The following is a 12,007-nucleotide window of genomic DNA, read 5'->3' on the forward strand; positions in this document are numbered from 1 at the left end:
CAGTGCTGTCAGACTGGCTAATGGCGGACAACAACACTGCTATGTTATCTAAATAACTATTAACTTTTTTGTTTGACCGTTACGATAACATCTACAAAACGGAGGACTTCATTTCGTGGACTTCATAACTTGGAAGAGCGAGGATGGTTTATCAGAACACCGGACGGTACAGGCCCGACCGTGGACCGGGAGGGGGGGCAGACCAGGACCAGCAGCAGTAAGTCTCCTCAGACCACACCGTGTATCAGACCTCTAAGTGTCCTCGGACCTCCACCTGAACATCTTAAAGACACCTTAGTGTAGAGATGGAGTGGTGGTGTTGTGTGAAGTTCTCCATCAGTCAAATCCAATTCAACTCAACCTTACGTATAGAGTCGCGTTTCGTTCAATATAGCAATAGAAACTGATTTACAAGCGATTCAACCATAACCATATCCAGCAGGAACAAGAACAAGAGATGTGTTTAAAACAGCAGTAAACATCAGAGGCAATACAATACTCAACGTGCTTAACAAGGAAACACAACAGGAACCAGAAATACATTTAAGAGAAGAGGTCCAGAGCAGGAGGAGACCGCTAAGCTAAAAGGTTTGCGTTAGGATGCTGTTGAAACGTGTGATTTTGAAGGCTTCAGTCCTCCTGGCCGCCTCTTCAGAGGTCTTCTGCTCCAGAGGCGGGTGAGGACGTCTGCGTCCTCAGCTCCACAGGGGTAATGATGATCATGTCCTCAGCTCCACAGGGGTAATGATGATCATGTCCTCAGCTCCACAGGGGTAATGATGATCATGTCCTCTCCTCAGCACCACAGGGGTAATGATGATCATGTCCTCAGCACCACAGGGGTAATTATGATCATGTCCTCAGCTCCACAGGGGTAATGATGATCATGTCCTCAGCTCCACAGGGGTAATGATGATCATGTCCTCAGCTCCACAGGGGTAATGATGATCATGTCCTCAGCACCACAGGGGTAATGATGATCATGTCCTCAGCTCCACAGGGGTAATGATGATCATGTCCTCTCCTCAGCACCACAGGGGTAATGATGATCATGTCCTCAGCACCACAGGGGTAATTATGATCATGTCCTCAGCTCCACAGGGGTAATGATGATCATGTCCTCAGCTCCACAGGGGTAATGATGATCATGTCCTCAGCTCCACAGGGGTAATGATGATCATGTCCTCAGCACCACAGGGGTAATGATGATCATGTCCTCAGCTCCACAGGGGTAATGATGATCATGTCCTCTCCTCAGCACCACAGGGGTAATGATGATCATGTCCTCTCCTCAGCACCACAGGGGTAATGATGATCATGTCCTCTCCTCAGCACCACAGGGGTTATGATGATCATGTCCTCAGCACCACAGGGGTAATGATGATCATGTCCTCAGCACCACAGGGGTAATGATGATCATGTCCTCAGCACCACAGGGGTTATGGCTATGATGGCCCTAACACCAGGGGGTCTGTGTGTTCCCAGGGATGATAACTCCGCGGCCAAGAGGCTGGAGCGGAGTCAGTTCACCGACGAGATGGACGCCCGCTTCGGGTTCGACCGGATGAAGGAACCGGGAGAGAAGACGGGCTGGCTGGTCAACATGCACCCGGTACGCCCACGACCCCTCCTCTGTGATCACTAACCAGGTTATCTGTTAGTGCACTATCCTGTACCGGTTGGGTTATGTTAGTGTACTATCCTGTACCGGTTATGTTAGTGTACTATCCTGTACCGGTTGGGTTATGTTAGTGTACTATCCTGTACCGGTTGGGTTATGTTAGTGTACTATCCTGTACCGGTTATGTTAGTGTACTATCCTGTACCGGTTGGGTTATGTTAGTGTACTATCCTGTACCGGTTATGTTAGTGTACTATCCTGTACCGGTTATGTTAGTGCACTATCCTGTACTGGTTATGTTAGTGTACTATCCTGTACCGGTTGGGTTATGTTAGTGTACTATCCTGTACCGGTTGGGTTATGTTAGTGTACTATCCTGTACCGGTTGGGATATGTTAGTGCACTATCCTGTACCGGTTATGTTAGTGTACTATCCTGTACCGGTTGGGTTATGTTAGTGTACTATCCTGTACCGGTTGGGTTATGTTAGTGTACTATCCTGTACCGGTTGCTGTGCTGAGTAAGTGTCTGGGTGATATTCCTGTGTGCATCTGCTTGAGTTGAGCTGGGCGTTAATGACCCCTGGGTCCGTTCCTCTACTGCAGACTGAGATCCTGGACGACGACAAGCGACTGATCAGCGCTGTGGATTACTACTTCATCCAGGAGGATGGAAGTCGGTTCAAGGTGATCTGATTCAGTGCTATGCAATGTGTATTCCTGCTGCATTACCGTACAGTGCCTCATGTGTATTCCTGCTGCATTACCGTACAGTGCCTCATGTGTATTCCTGTTCATTACCGTACAGTGCCTCATGTGTATTCCTGTTCATTACCGTACAGTGCCTCATGTGTATTCCTGTTCATTACCGTACAGTGCCTCATGTGTATTCCTGTTCATTCTTGTGCCTACAGGCAGCCCTCCCCTTCAAGCCCTATTTCTACTTAGCCACTAAAAAGGTGAGTGAAAGTCTCCTGAGAGGCCCTGTTTGATAAAGCAGAAAGACATTAAGAATACCAAGACATTAAGAATACTAAGACAATAAGCATATTAAGATATTAAGAATACTAAGATATTAAGAATACTAAGACAATAAGCATATTAAGATATTAAGAATACCAAGACATTAAGAATACTAAGACAATAAGCATATTAAGATATTAAGAATACTAAGACATTAAAGGTGGCATGACATGCCACCAGGTGTGGTGTGGTTAGCCGTTACAAGCCGTTTTGGAAATCTGCCCCTTATGACATCATAAGGAAAGAAAAGTGGGCGTGTCCACCTAGATGTGTGTTGGATAGATCAGTCTATCAGCCTACCCAGTAGCAAACGTTGCTCATCTGTCCGTCACACATCTAGGTGGATACGCACACCTGTGATGTCTAAAGGGGCTGTCATGGCACCTTTAAGTATACTAAGATATTAAGAGTAAGAATGATCTCCTCATCCTCCACCAGAACTGTGAGCGAGAGGTCATCTCCTACCTCTCCAAGAAGTACCAGGGTAGAGTGTCCAAGCTGGAGGTGATCTCCAAGGAGGACCTGGACCTGGTGAGTACAGACCCTGAGCACCACGGTGCAGGTCTCCCTGTTAACAGTCAGTCCAGTCCAGGTCTGAACCTGGTGTTTATGTCTTCCCCAGCCCAACCACCTGGTGGGCCTGAAGAGGAACTACATCAAGCTGTCCTTCAACACCATGGACGACCTCACCAAGGTCCGCAGGGAGATCTCTCCGGCCGTCCGGAAGAACCGGGAGAAGGAGCAGTCCAACGATGCTTACACGGCCATGCTGTCCAGGTACTTATACCCTGAGACCACATGGCCCGACAGCGCTCACCTGGAGACGCTGTTCCTCTGATCTTCTGGGTTCTGATCTTCTGGGTTCTGTTCCTCTGATCCTCTGGGTTCTCTGATCCTCTGGGTTCTCTGATCCTCTGGGTTCTGTTCCTCTGATCCTCTGGGTTCTGTTCCTCTGACCCGTGGGTTCTCTGTTCCTCTGACCCGTGGGTTCTCTGTTCCTCTGATCCGTGGGTTCTCTGTTCCTCTGACGTGGGTTCTTCTCTGTTCCTCAGCGCCATGTCGGGCGGGAGTGTGACGATGGAGGAGGAGGACGGGCGCTACAAGAAGATGTCCGACCAGCTGGACAACGTGGTGGACATGAGGGAGTACGACGTGCCCTACCACGTCCGGGTGTCCATCGACCTCAAGATCCACGTGGTGAGGCCCGGTTCTGTTCAGCTCTTCTGTGGTCTCTCTCTGTGTGTTCTGTGTGTTCTGACGGCTCTGCTCTCTGCTCAGGCCCACTGGTACAACGTCCGGTACCGCGGCTCTGCCTATCCGCCGGAGATCGTCCGCCGTGACGACCTGGTGGAGCGACCCGTGAGAACCTTTCTTTAGCTCAGTGTTTCATCCTAACGCGGGGGTTATTCCGGCAGTGAACCCTAGACCGTTTCCTGGTGGGCTTCACGTGTGTCTCTGCTGTTCTGTAGGACCCGGTCGTTCTGGCGTTTGACATCGAGACCACCAAGCTGCCTCTGAAGTTCCCCGACGCAGAGACGGACCAGATCATGATGATCTCCTACATGATCGACGGACAGGTGTGGGGTCACGTTAGGGTTCCTCCTCCTCCTCCTTCATATTCTGTCCCTGCCTGCCGCGGTCCTGCTGTCCACTACTGGGGCTAATCTTGGTCTTGTTTTGAAGGGCTTCCTCATCACAAACCGAGAGATTGTGTCAGAGGACATCGAGGACTTTGAGTTCACTCCCAAGCCCGAATACGAAGGCCCCTTCACCGTCTTCAACGAGGTCGATGAGGTAAGGGAAGAACGTCAGCAAGAATGTCAAACTGATGAATTACTCAGCAGGAACACCTTGTTTAAAGCCTTATTCCACTGTAACACTAGCCTTATTCCAGTGTAACACTAGCCTTATTCCAGTGTAACACTAGCCTTATTCCAGTGTAACGCTAGCCTTATTCCAGTGTAACACTAGCCTTATTCCAGTGTAACACTAGCCTTATTCCAGTGTAACACTAGCCTTATTCCAGTGTAACACTAGCCTTATTCCAGTGTAACACTAGCCTTATTCCAGTGTAACACTAGCCTTATTCCAGTGTAACACTAGCCTTATTCCAGTGTAACACTAGCCTTATTCCAGTGTAACACTAGCCTTATTCCAGTGTAACACTAGCCTTATTCCAGTGTAACACTAGCCTTATTCCAGTGTAACACTAGCCTTATTCCAGTGTAACACAGCCTTATTCCAGTGTAACACTAGCCTTATTCCAGTGTAACACTAGCCTTATTCCAGTGTAACACTAGCCTTATTCCAGTGTAACACTAGCCTTATTCCAGTGTAACACAGCCTTATTCCAGTGTAACACAGCCTTATTCCAGTGTAACACAGCCTTATTCCAGTGTAACACTAGCCTTATTCCAGTGTAACACTAGCCTTATTCCAGTGTAACCTCTGTGTGTGTCCTCTCCTCCAGGCAGCCCTCATTCAGCGGTTCTTCGATCACGTTCTAGAGACCAAGCCCAACATCTTTGTCACGTACAACGGGGACTTCTTTGATTGGTGAGCTCATACAAACTCCCTCGACTCGCTCCACCCCTCTCCCCCTGTCTCCCTCTCCTGGTGCCCTGCTCATGTCCCCTCTCCCCCTGTCTCTCCTGGTGCCCTGCTCATGTCCCCTCTCCCCCTGTCTCCCTCTTCTGGTGCCTTGCTCATGTCCCCTCTGCCCCCGTCTCCCTCTCCTGGTGCCTTGCTCATGTCCCCTCTCCCCCTGTCTCTCCTGGTGCCTTGCTCATGTCCCCTCTCCCCCTGTCTCTCCTGGTGCCTTGCTCATGTCCCCTCTCCCCCTGTCTCTCCTGGTGCCTTGCTCATGTCCCCTCTCCCCCTGTCTCTCCTGGTGCCTTGCTCATGTCCCCTCTCCCCCTGTCTCTCCTGGTGCCTTGCTCATGTCATCCCCCTGCCCCGGTTTCTCTCCAGGCCCTTTGTGGAGACCCGGGCGCTGCAGCACGGCCTCACCATGTACAAGGAGATTGGCTTCCAGAAGGACAGCCAGGGGGAGTACAAGTCCTCACAGGCCATCCACATGGACAGCTTCAGGTGGGGCTCCGCCTGCTGCTGCCAGACCCTCATAGAGCTCTAATAGGCTACCAGTGTGAATGCAAGGAGGCAGGGACGGCCAGCGTGTGGAGGCCTTCACAGGTGTTGAACCTTGTTGACCCAGGTTTTTTTTTTTTTTGCTTCCGCAAAAAACTCAAGACTCACTTGTTCAGAGTTCACCTGGACTCTGCATAACCTCCTCCCTTACCCCCACTCCCCCCTCTTACGCACTTATTGTGTGTTGTACGTCCTGGCACTTAATGTACACACTTATTGTGTGTTGTACGTCCTGGCACTTAATGTACACACTTATTGTGTGTTGTACGTCCTGGCACTTAATGTACACACTTATTGTGTGTTGTACGTCCTGGCACTTAATGTACACACTTATTGTGTGTTGTACGTCCTGGCACTTAATGTACACACTTATTGTGTGTTGTATGGGGGGTTAACCTAGTGATGGTTAGTGTATACAGGGAATGGGTTAACCTAGTGGTGGTTAGTGTATACGGGGAATGGGTTAACCTAGTGGTGGTTAGTGTATACGGGGAATGGGTTAACCTAGTGATGGTTAGTGTATACGGGGAATGGGTTAACCTAGTGATGGTTAGTGTATACGGGGAATGGGTTAACCTAGTGATGGTTAGTGTATACGGGGAATGGGTTAACCTAGTGGTGGTTAGTGTATACGGGGAATGGGTTAACCTAGTGATGGTTAGTGTATACGGGGAATGGGTTAACCTAGTGATGGTTAGTGTATACGGGGAATGGGTTAACCTAGTGGTGGTTAGTGTATACGGGGAATGGGTTAACCTAGTGATGGTTAGTGTATACGGGGAATGGGTTAACCTAGTGGTGGTTAGTGTATACGGGGAATGGGTTAACCTAGTGATGGTTAGTGTATACGGGGAACGGGTTAACCTAGTGATGGTTAGTGTATATGGGAATGGGTTAACCTAGTGATGGTTAGATACATTGTTGTCTCTCTTTCTGAAAAATGTTCTTATTAAGTCGCTTTGGATAAAGCGTCCTCTAAATGTAAATTAGAATGTGTTGGAGCGTGTTTACTCTGCTGACCCCTGCTGACCCCTGTTGACCCCTGCTGACCCCTGTTGACCCCTGCTGACCCCTGCTGACCCCAGGTGGGTGAAGAGGGACAGCTACCTGCCGGTGGGGAGCCACAACCTGAAGGCTGCGGCTAAAGCCAAGCTGAGCTATGACCCCGTGGAGCTGGACCCCGAGGAGATGTGCCGCATGGCCACCGAGGAGCCGCAGGTACACAAACCGTAAAGACGCACACATAGACACGCACACATAGACACGCACACATAGACACGCACACATAGACACGCACACAGACACACACACATAGACACGCACACATAGACACGCACGCGCACACACAACAATACATGAGGGATCAACAGGGCTGGTCTGATTAGTACACAGTGGTGTAGAAGTCGTATCAGCAATAGCTTTTCTCTCCTCAGACCCTGGCCACCTACTCTGTGTCGGACGCCGTGGCCACGTACTACCTCTACATGAAATACGTTCACCCCTTCATCTTCGCCCTGTGCACCATCATCCCCATGGAGCCTGATGAGGTAGGTCCTACGTGTTCTCCTGGTCTGTCGCCGCCCACCCTTTACAATCAGACCCTTCTGGACCCTGGTGCTCAGCCTCACGCTGGAGGACGGGTCCCTCTGCTGGGCTCCAGCCCCCGGTCCTCCTCTGCTGGGGTCCATCCCCCGGTCCTCCTCTGCTGGGCTCCAGCCCCCGGTCCTCCTCTGCTCGGGTCCAGCCCCCGGTCCTCCTCTGCTGGGCTCCAGCCCCCGGTCCTCCTCTTCTGGGCTCCAGCCCCCGGTCCTCCTCTGCTGGGGTCCAGCCCCCGGTCCTCCTCTGCTGGGGTCCAGCCCCCGGTCCTCCTCTGCTGGGCTCCAGCCCCCGGTCCTCCTCTGCTGGGCTCCAGCCCCCGGTCCTCCTCTGCTGGGGTCCAGCCCTCGGTCCTCCTCTGCTGGGCTCCAGCCCTGGGACCTTCTCCTAGTCCTGTAGAGGGCTGAGTTTTGGGTGTCTTAAGACCCCAGGCCTTGTGAAGCCCTTCAAGACTGTCACGTGGATTAAGCGTTATACAAATAAATGTGTCTACTGTGAGGTTCCCTCTGGTTGGTGGCGGTTCTCCTCCGTGGTTCCTCCTAATCCTAACCCTAACCCTCACCCTCCCCCTCCCCCTTGTGTCTGTGGTCCCCAGGTGCTGAGGAAGGGCTCGGGGACGCTGTGCGAGGCCCTGTTGATGGTGCAGGCCTTCCACGCCAACATCGTGTTCCCCAACAAGCAGGAGCAGGTGTTCAACAAGCTGACGGACGACGGCCACGTGCTGGACTCTGAGACCTACGTGGGGGGCCACGTGGAGGCCCTGGAGTCCGGGGTGTTCCGCAGCGACATCCCCTGCCGCTTCAAGATGGTACGGTCCAGTGTGGCGCTGCGTTCTCTCTCATTGGGGGGTCTCTGGGGGGGGGGGGGGGGGGGGGTACGTGACCCCATCAGGTCACACACCTTTTAGGATGAGAAGGTCCTTTTCTTAATCTCAGATTAAGGGAAATTTGGGTTTCTTTGCAGAAAGTACGGGACATGGAAACTGGTAAGAGATCAAACATTGATGACATGATATGTTTGATAAGAGTAAAAACTCTTTCTACACACGTAAGCATTACGGACAGAAGAGTTCTGACCGTGTCTCTGGGGTTAAGACGTCCAGGACAGGCCTACGGTACAGGCCTACGGTACAGGCCTACGGTACAGGCCTACGGTACAGGCCTGCGGTACAGGCCTGCGGTACAGGCCTCCTCCACCACTACGCGCTGATTGCCTGACCCGTGTCCGTTGTGCACTTTGTGTCCGTTTTGGGCTGACAGAACCCGGCTGCGTTCGACTTCCTGTACCAGCGCGTGGAGATGACGCTGCGTCACGCCATCGAGGAAGAGGAGAAGATCCCCCTGGACCAGGTCACCAACTTTGAGGAGGTGGGCTACCTTTCATCACCTACAACTCACCATTAGCCTTGTTGTTAGTATTATTCTTAGCAGTGGTGCTGTGGGCTCATCATTCTTTTGTGTACTAATCTCCTCATTTTCCTAATTTAAATGTGAATCTTGCTGTTCAAATTGTAAATGTTGTTCCTTGTATCTGTGTTTGTATGCTTTACCGCATCCTCACATTGAACTACATTCTGTTGTATAAAATCCTCAATACCAATAAAGTTGAGTTGAATGACTCCCTGTCCAGTTGTGTGAGGAGATCAAGGCCAAGCTGGTGTCTCTGAAGGAGGTTCCCAACCGCATCGAATGCCCCCTCATCTACCATCTGGACGTGGCGGCCATGTACCCCAACATCATCCTCACCAACCGCCTGCAGGTACGCAGCCCTCTGCATACATGGAGCATGCATGTTACTGCCATACTGCAGCCCTCTGCATACATGGAGCATGCATGTTACTGCCATACTGCAACATACATGTAGCATGCATGTTACTGCCATACTGCAGCCCTCATCATACATGAAGCATGTATCCTATCATGTCATGTATTGTTGATTGTTGTGTTGCATCACTTTTAAAGCTGTTGTTGTGCTGTTTTGCACTAAATACGCTCTATAAATAAAGTTGATTTAGATGTATACCACGGCTACAGCGCTGAGGGGCTTGGACCCCTTGCTGAAAGGTTCCAGGTTCGAACCCCAGGACCCCCCATAAGAGACGCACCGACCCTCATACTGCTGACCCTCATACTGCTGACCCTCATACTGCTACCCTCATACTGCTGACCCTCATACTGCCGACCCTCATACTGCTACCCTCATACTGCTGACCCTCATACTGCTGACCCTAATACTGCTGACCCTAATACTGCTGACCCTCATACTGCTGACCCTAATACTGCTGACCCTCATACTGCTGACCCTCATACTGCTGACCCTCATACTGCTGACCCTCATACTGCTGACCCTCATACTGCTGACCCTCATACCTGCTCGTTAAAGACCTGCTCTCCAAACCCACTGTGAGTGTGTTGGGGATGAGAGCATGAGGACTAAGTGATGAACTCCCCCTACAGCCGTACGCCATGGTGGACGAGGCCATCTGCGCCGCCTGCGACTTCAACAAGCCTGGAGCCAACTGCCAGAAGAAGATGTCCTGGCAGTGGAGGGGAGAGATCAGTAAGACATGTTACAGTAGCCGAGGGACCCCTTCACTAGTACTGATACTGGCTGAGCAACCATGAACCCCACAGAATCAGATTCAGATTCAGAATTTGATTCTTTCCCTCTTCCTCCCTCTCTCCCTCCCTCCCTCCTTCCCTCCTTCCCTCTCTCCTTCCCTCCCTCCCTCTCTCCTCCCCCCAGTGCCGGCCAGCCGTAGTGAGTTCCACCGGATCCAGCAGCAGCTGGAGTCGGAGAAGTTCCCCCCGTTCTTCCCCAACGGCCCGCCCCGGGCCTTCCACTCGCTGAACCGCGAGGAGCAGGCCAAGCACGAGAAGAAACGCCTCGCAGGTGAGCAAGGCATCGGCAATACAACCACCAAGCATACTGAATGACCTTTAAATACAAAGATATAGAAAGGTCACTGTGGGAGTAGGAGGGGAGGTCAGTGTGGGAGTAGGAGGGGAGGCCAGTGGGTCATGTGCAGTGTGTTACGTCATATGTAGTAGTTGTACCTCCACTGGTCTCTCCACTGGTCTCTGCACTGGTCTCTCCAGTGCCCAGTGTCAGCTCTGCCCTGTAGTGGGTCTGTAGTTGTGTTCTCTGACCGGTGGCTCTGTGCCTCTCTGTCTCTCTTTGTCTGTGTGTGTGTATCAGACTACTGTAAGAAAGCCTACAAGAAGGTGCACCACACGCGTCTGGAGGACAGGGTGACCACCATCTGCCAGCGGGAGAACTCCTTCTACGTGGACACGGTCCGCGCCTTCAGGGACCGGCGCTACGAGTTCAAGGGTCTGCACAAGGTGTGACCCAAGAGCTGCGTCACACACGTCTTCACATCCAAGACACCTTCACCAAAACACATCTCCACTTCTTCACCAAGACACATCTCCACTTCACCATAACACACCTTCACCAAGACACATCTCCACTTCACCATAACACACCTTCACCAAGACACATCTCCACTTCACCATAACACACCTTCACCAAGACACATCCCCACACCTTCACCAAACACATCTTCATACACCAGTCCAAGGGTCAGTTCAGGGACCACAGGGAACCAGCTCCCACATGTATTCTCATTGGGGTTTTTACACTATAGAATGATACATCCCGGGGATGTATCGTTGCACCGACCACCACCTGTGTCTGCGGTTGATGTTTGTTCTTGTCCCTCCCAGGTGTGGAAGAAGAAGCTGTCCTCCGCGCTGGACAACGGAGACGCTGCGGAGGCCAAGCGCTGCAAGAACATGGAGATCCTGTACGACTCATTGCAGCTCGCCCACAAGTGCATCCTCAACTCCTTCTACGGCTACGTCATGAGGAAGGGGTACGCAGCCCGCCGCTCCCATAATGCACCACACCGGGACATGGGCTGCTAGGAACTAGATTCAGTACCTTATTAATCCCAAGGAAATGATTAGGCTGATGATGGTGTCTCCTCAGGGCTCGCTGGTACTCCATGGAGATGGCGGGCATCGTGTGTTTCACCGGAGCCAACATCATCACCCAGGCCAGGGAGTTGATTGAGCAGATCGGGTGAGTGACATCTGATGTCCCTCTGTCTGTGTCTGTCTCACTGTCTGTGTCTGTCTGTGTCTGTTTCACTGTCTGTCCGTCTTTTTCTGTCCCTTGCTCTTCTGACTGTCTTTTTTCTGGATAAAGTTATGATAGTTTATATTTAGTTTGTTCAAAGGACAGATCACACCTCCCTACCCTTCTCTCCTCCCGCTAAACCTTTTGTAGAATGAGCTAGTGGGGATGACATGCTGGATGGACTCGTTGATCTAAAACCTGTTTGGTTTTCCTTAATTTGTATTTCCCCTTTTGTCTCTTTCTGTGTCCCTCTCCCCCTCTGTCTCTGCATGTCTCCCTCTCTCTCCCACTCTCCCCCTCTGTCTCTGCATGTCTCCCTCTCTCTCTCCCCCTCTCCCCCTCTGTCTCTGCATGTCTCCCTCTCTCTCCCACTCTCCCCCTCTGTCTCTGCATGTCTCCCTCTCTCTCCCACTCTCCCCCTCTGTCTCTGCATGTCTCCCTCTCTCTCCCACTCTCCCCCTCTGTCTCTGCATGTCTC

General features: G+C 51.6%; 1 protein-coding gene across 1 annotated transcript; it reads left to right on the forward strand.

The window, feature by feature from the left end:
• On the forward strand, window positions 1-11,476 carry LOC311372831 (DNA polymerase epsilon catalytic subunit A-like; the record flags this gene model as incomplete). The annotated part of the gene is made up of 22 exons (XM_084489781.1): window positions 1-217; window positions 1,486-1,612; window positions 2,227-2,307; window positions 2,535-2,579; window positions 3,082-3,174; window positions 3,266-3,420; window positions 3,696-3,840; window positions 3,922-4,002; window positions 4,113-4,220; window positions 4,327-4,437; window positions 5,114-5,199; window positions 5,614-5,733; window positions 6,876-7,008; window positions 7,224-7,337; window positions 7,982-8,194; window positions 8,646-8,753; window positions 9,016-9,144; window positions 9,843-9,945; window positions 10,132-10,278; window positions 10,585-10,730; window positions 11,115-11,263; window positions 11,380-11,476. Exons 1-22 carry the CDS (start codon window positions 144-146, stop codon window positions 11,474-11,476), a joined length of 2,565 nt encoding a protein of 854 aa, XP_084345907.1. The 5' UTR covers window positions 1-143.
• Between the last annotated feature and the right edge of the window lie 531 nt (window positions 11,477-12,007).

This window comes from Micromesistius poutassou (assembly GCF_964030765.1).
Source record: "Micromesistius poutassou genome assembly, contig: SCAFFOLD_3863, whole genome shotgun sequence".
Classification (NCBI taxonomy): Eukaryota; Metazoa; Chordata; class Actinopteri; order Gadiformes; family Gadidae; genus Micromesistius; species Micromesistius poutassou.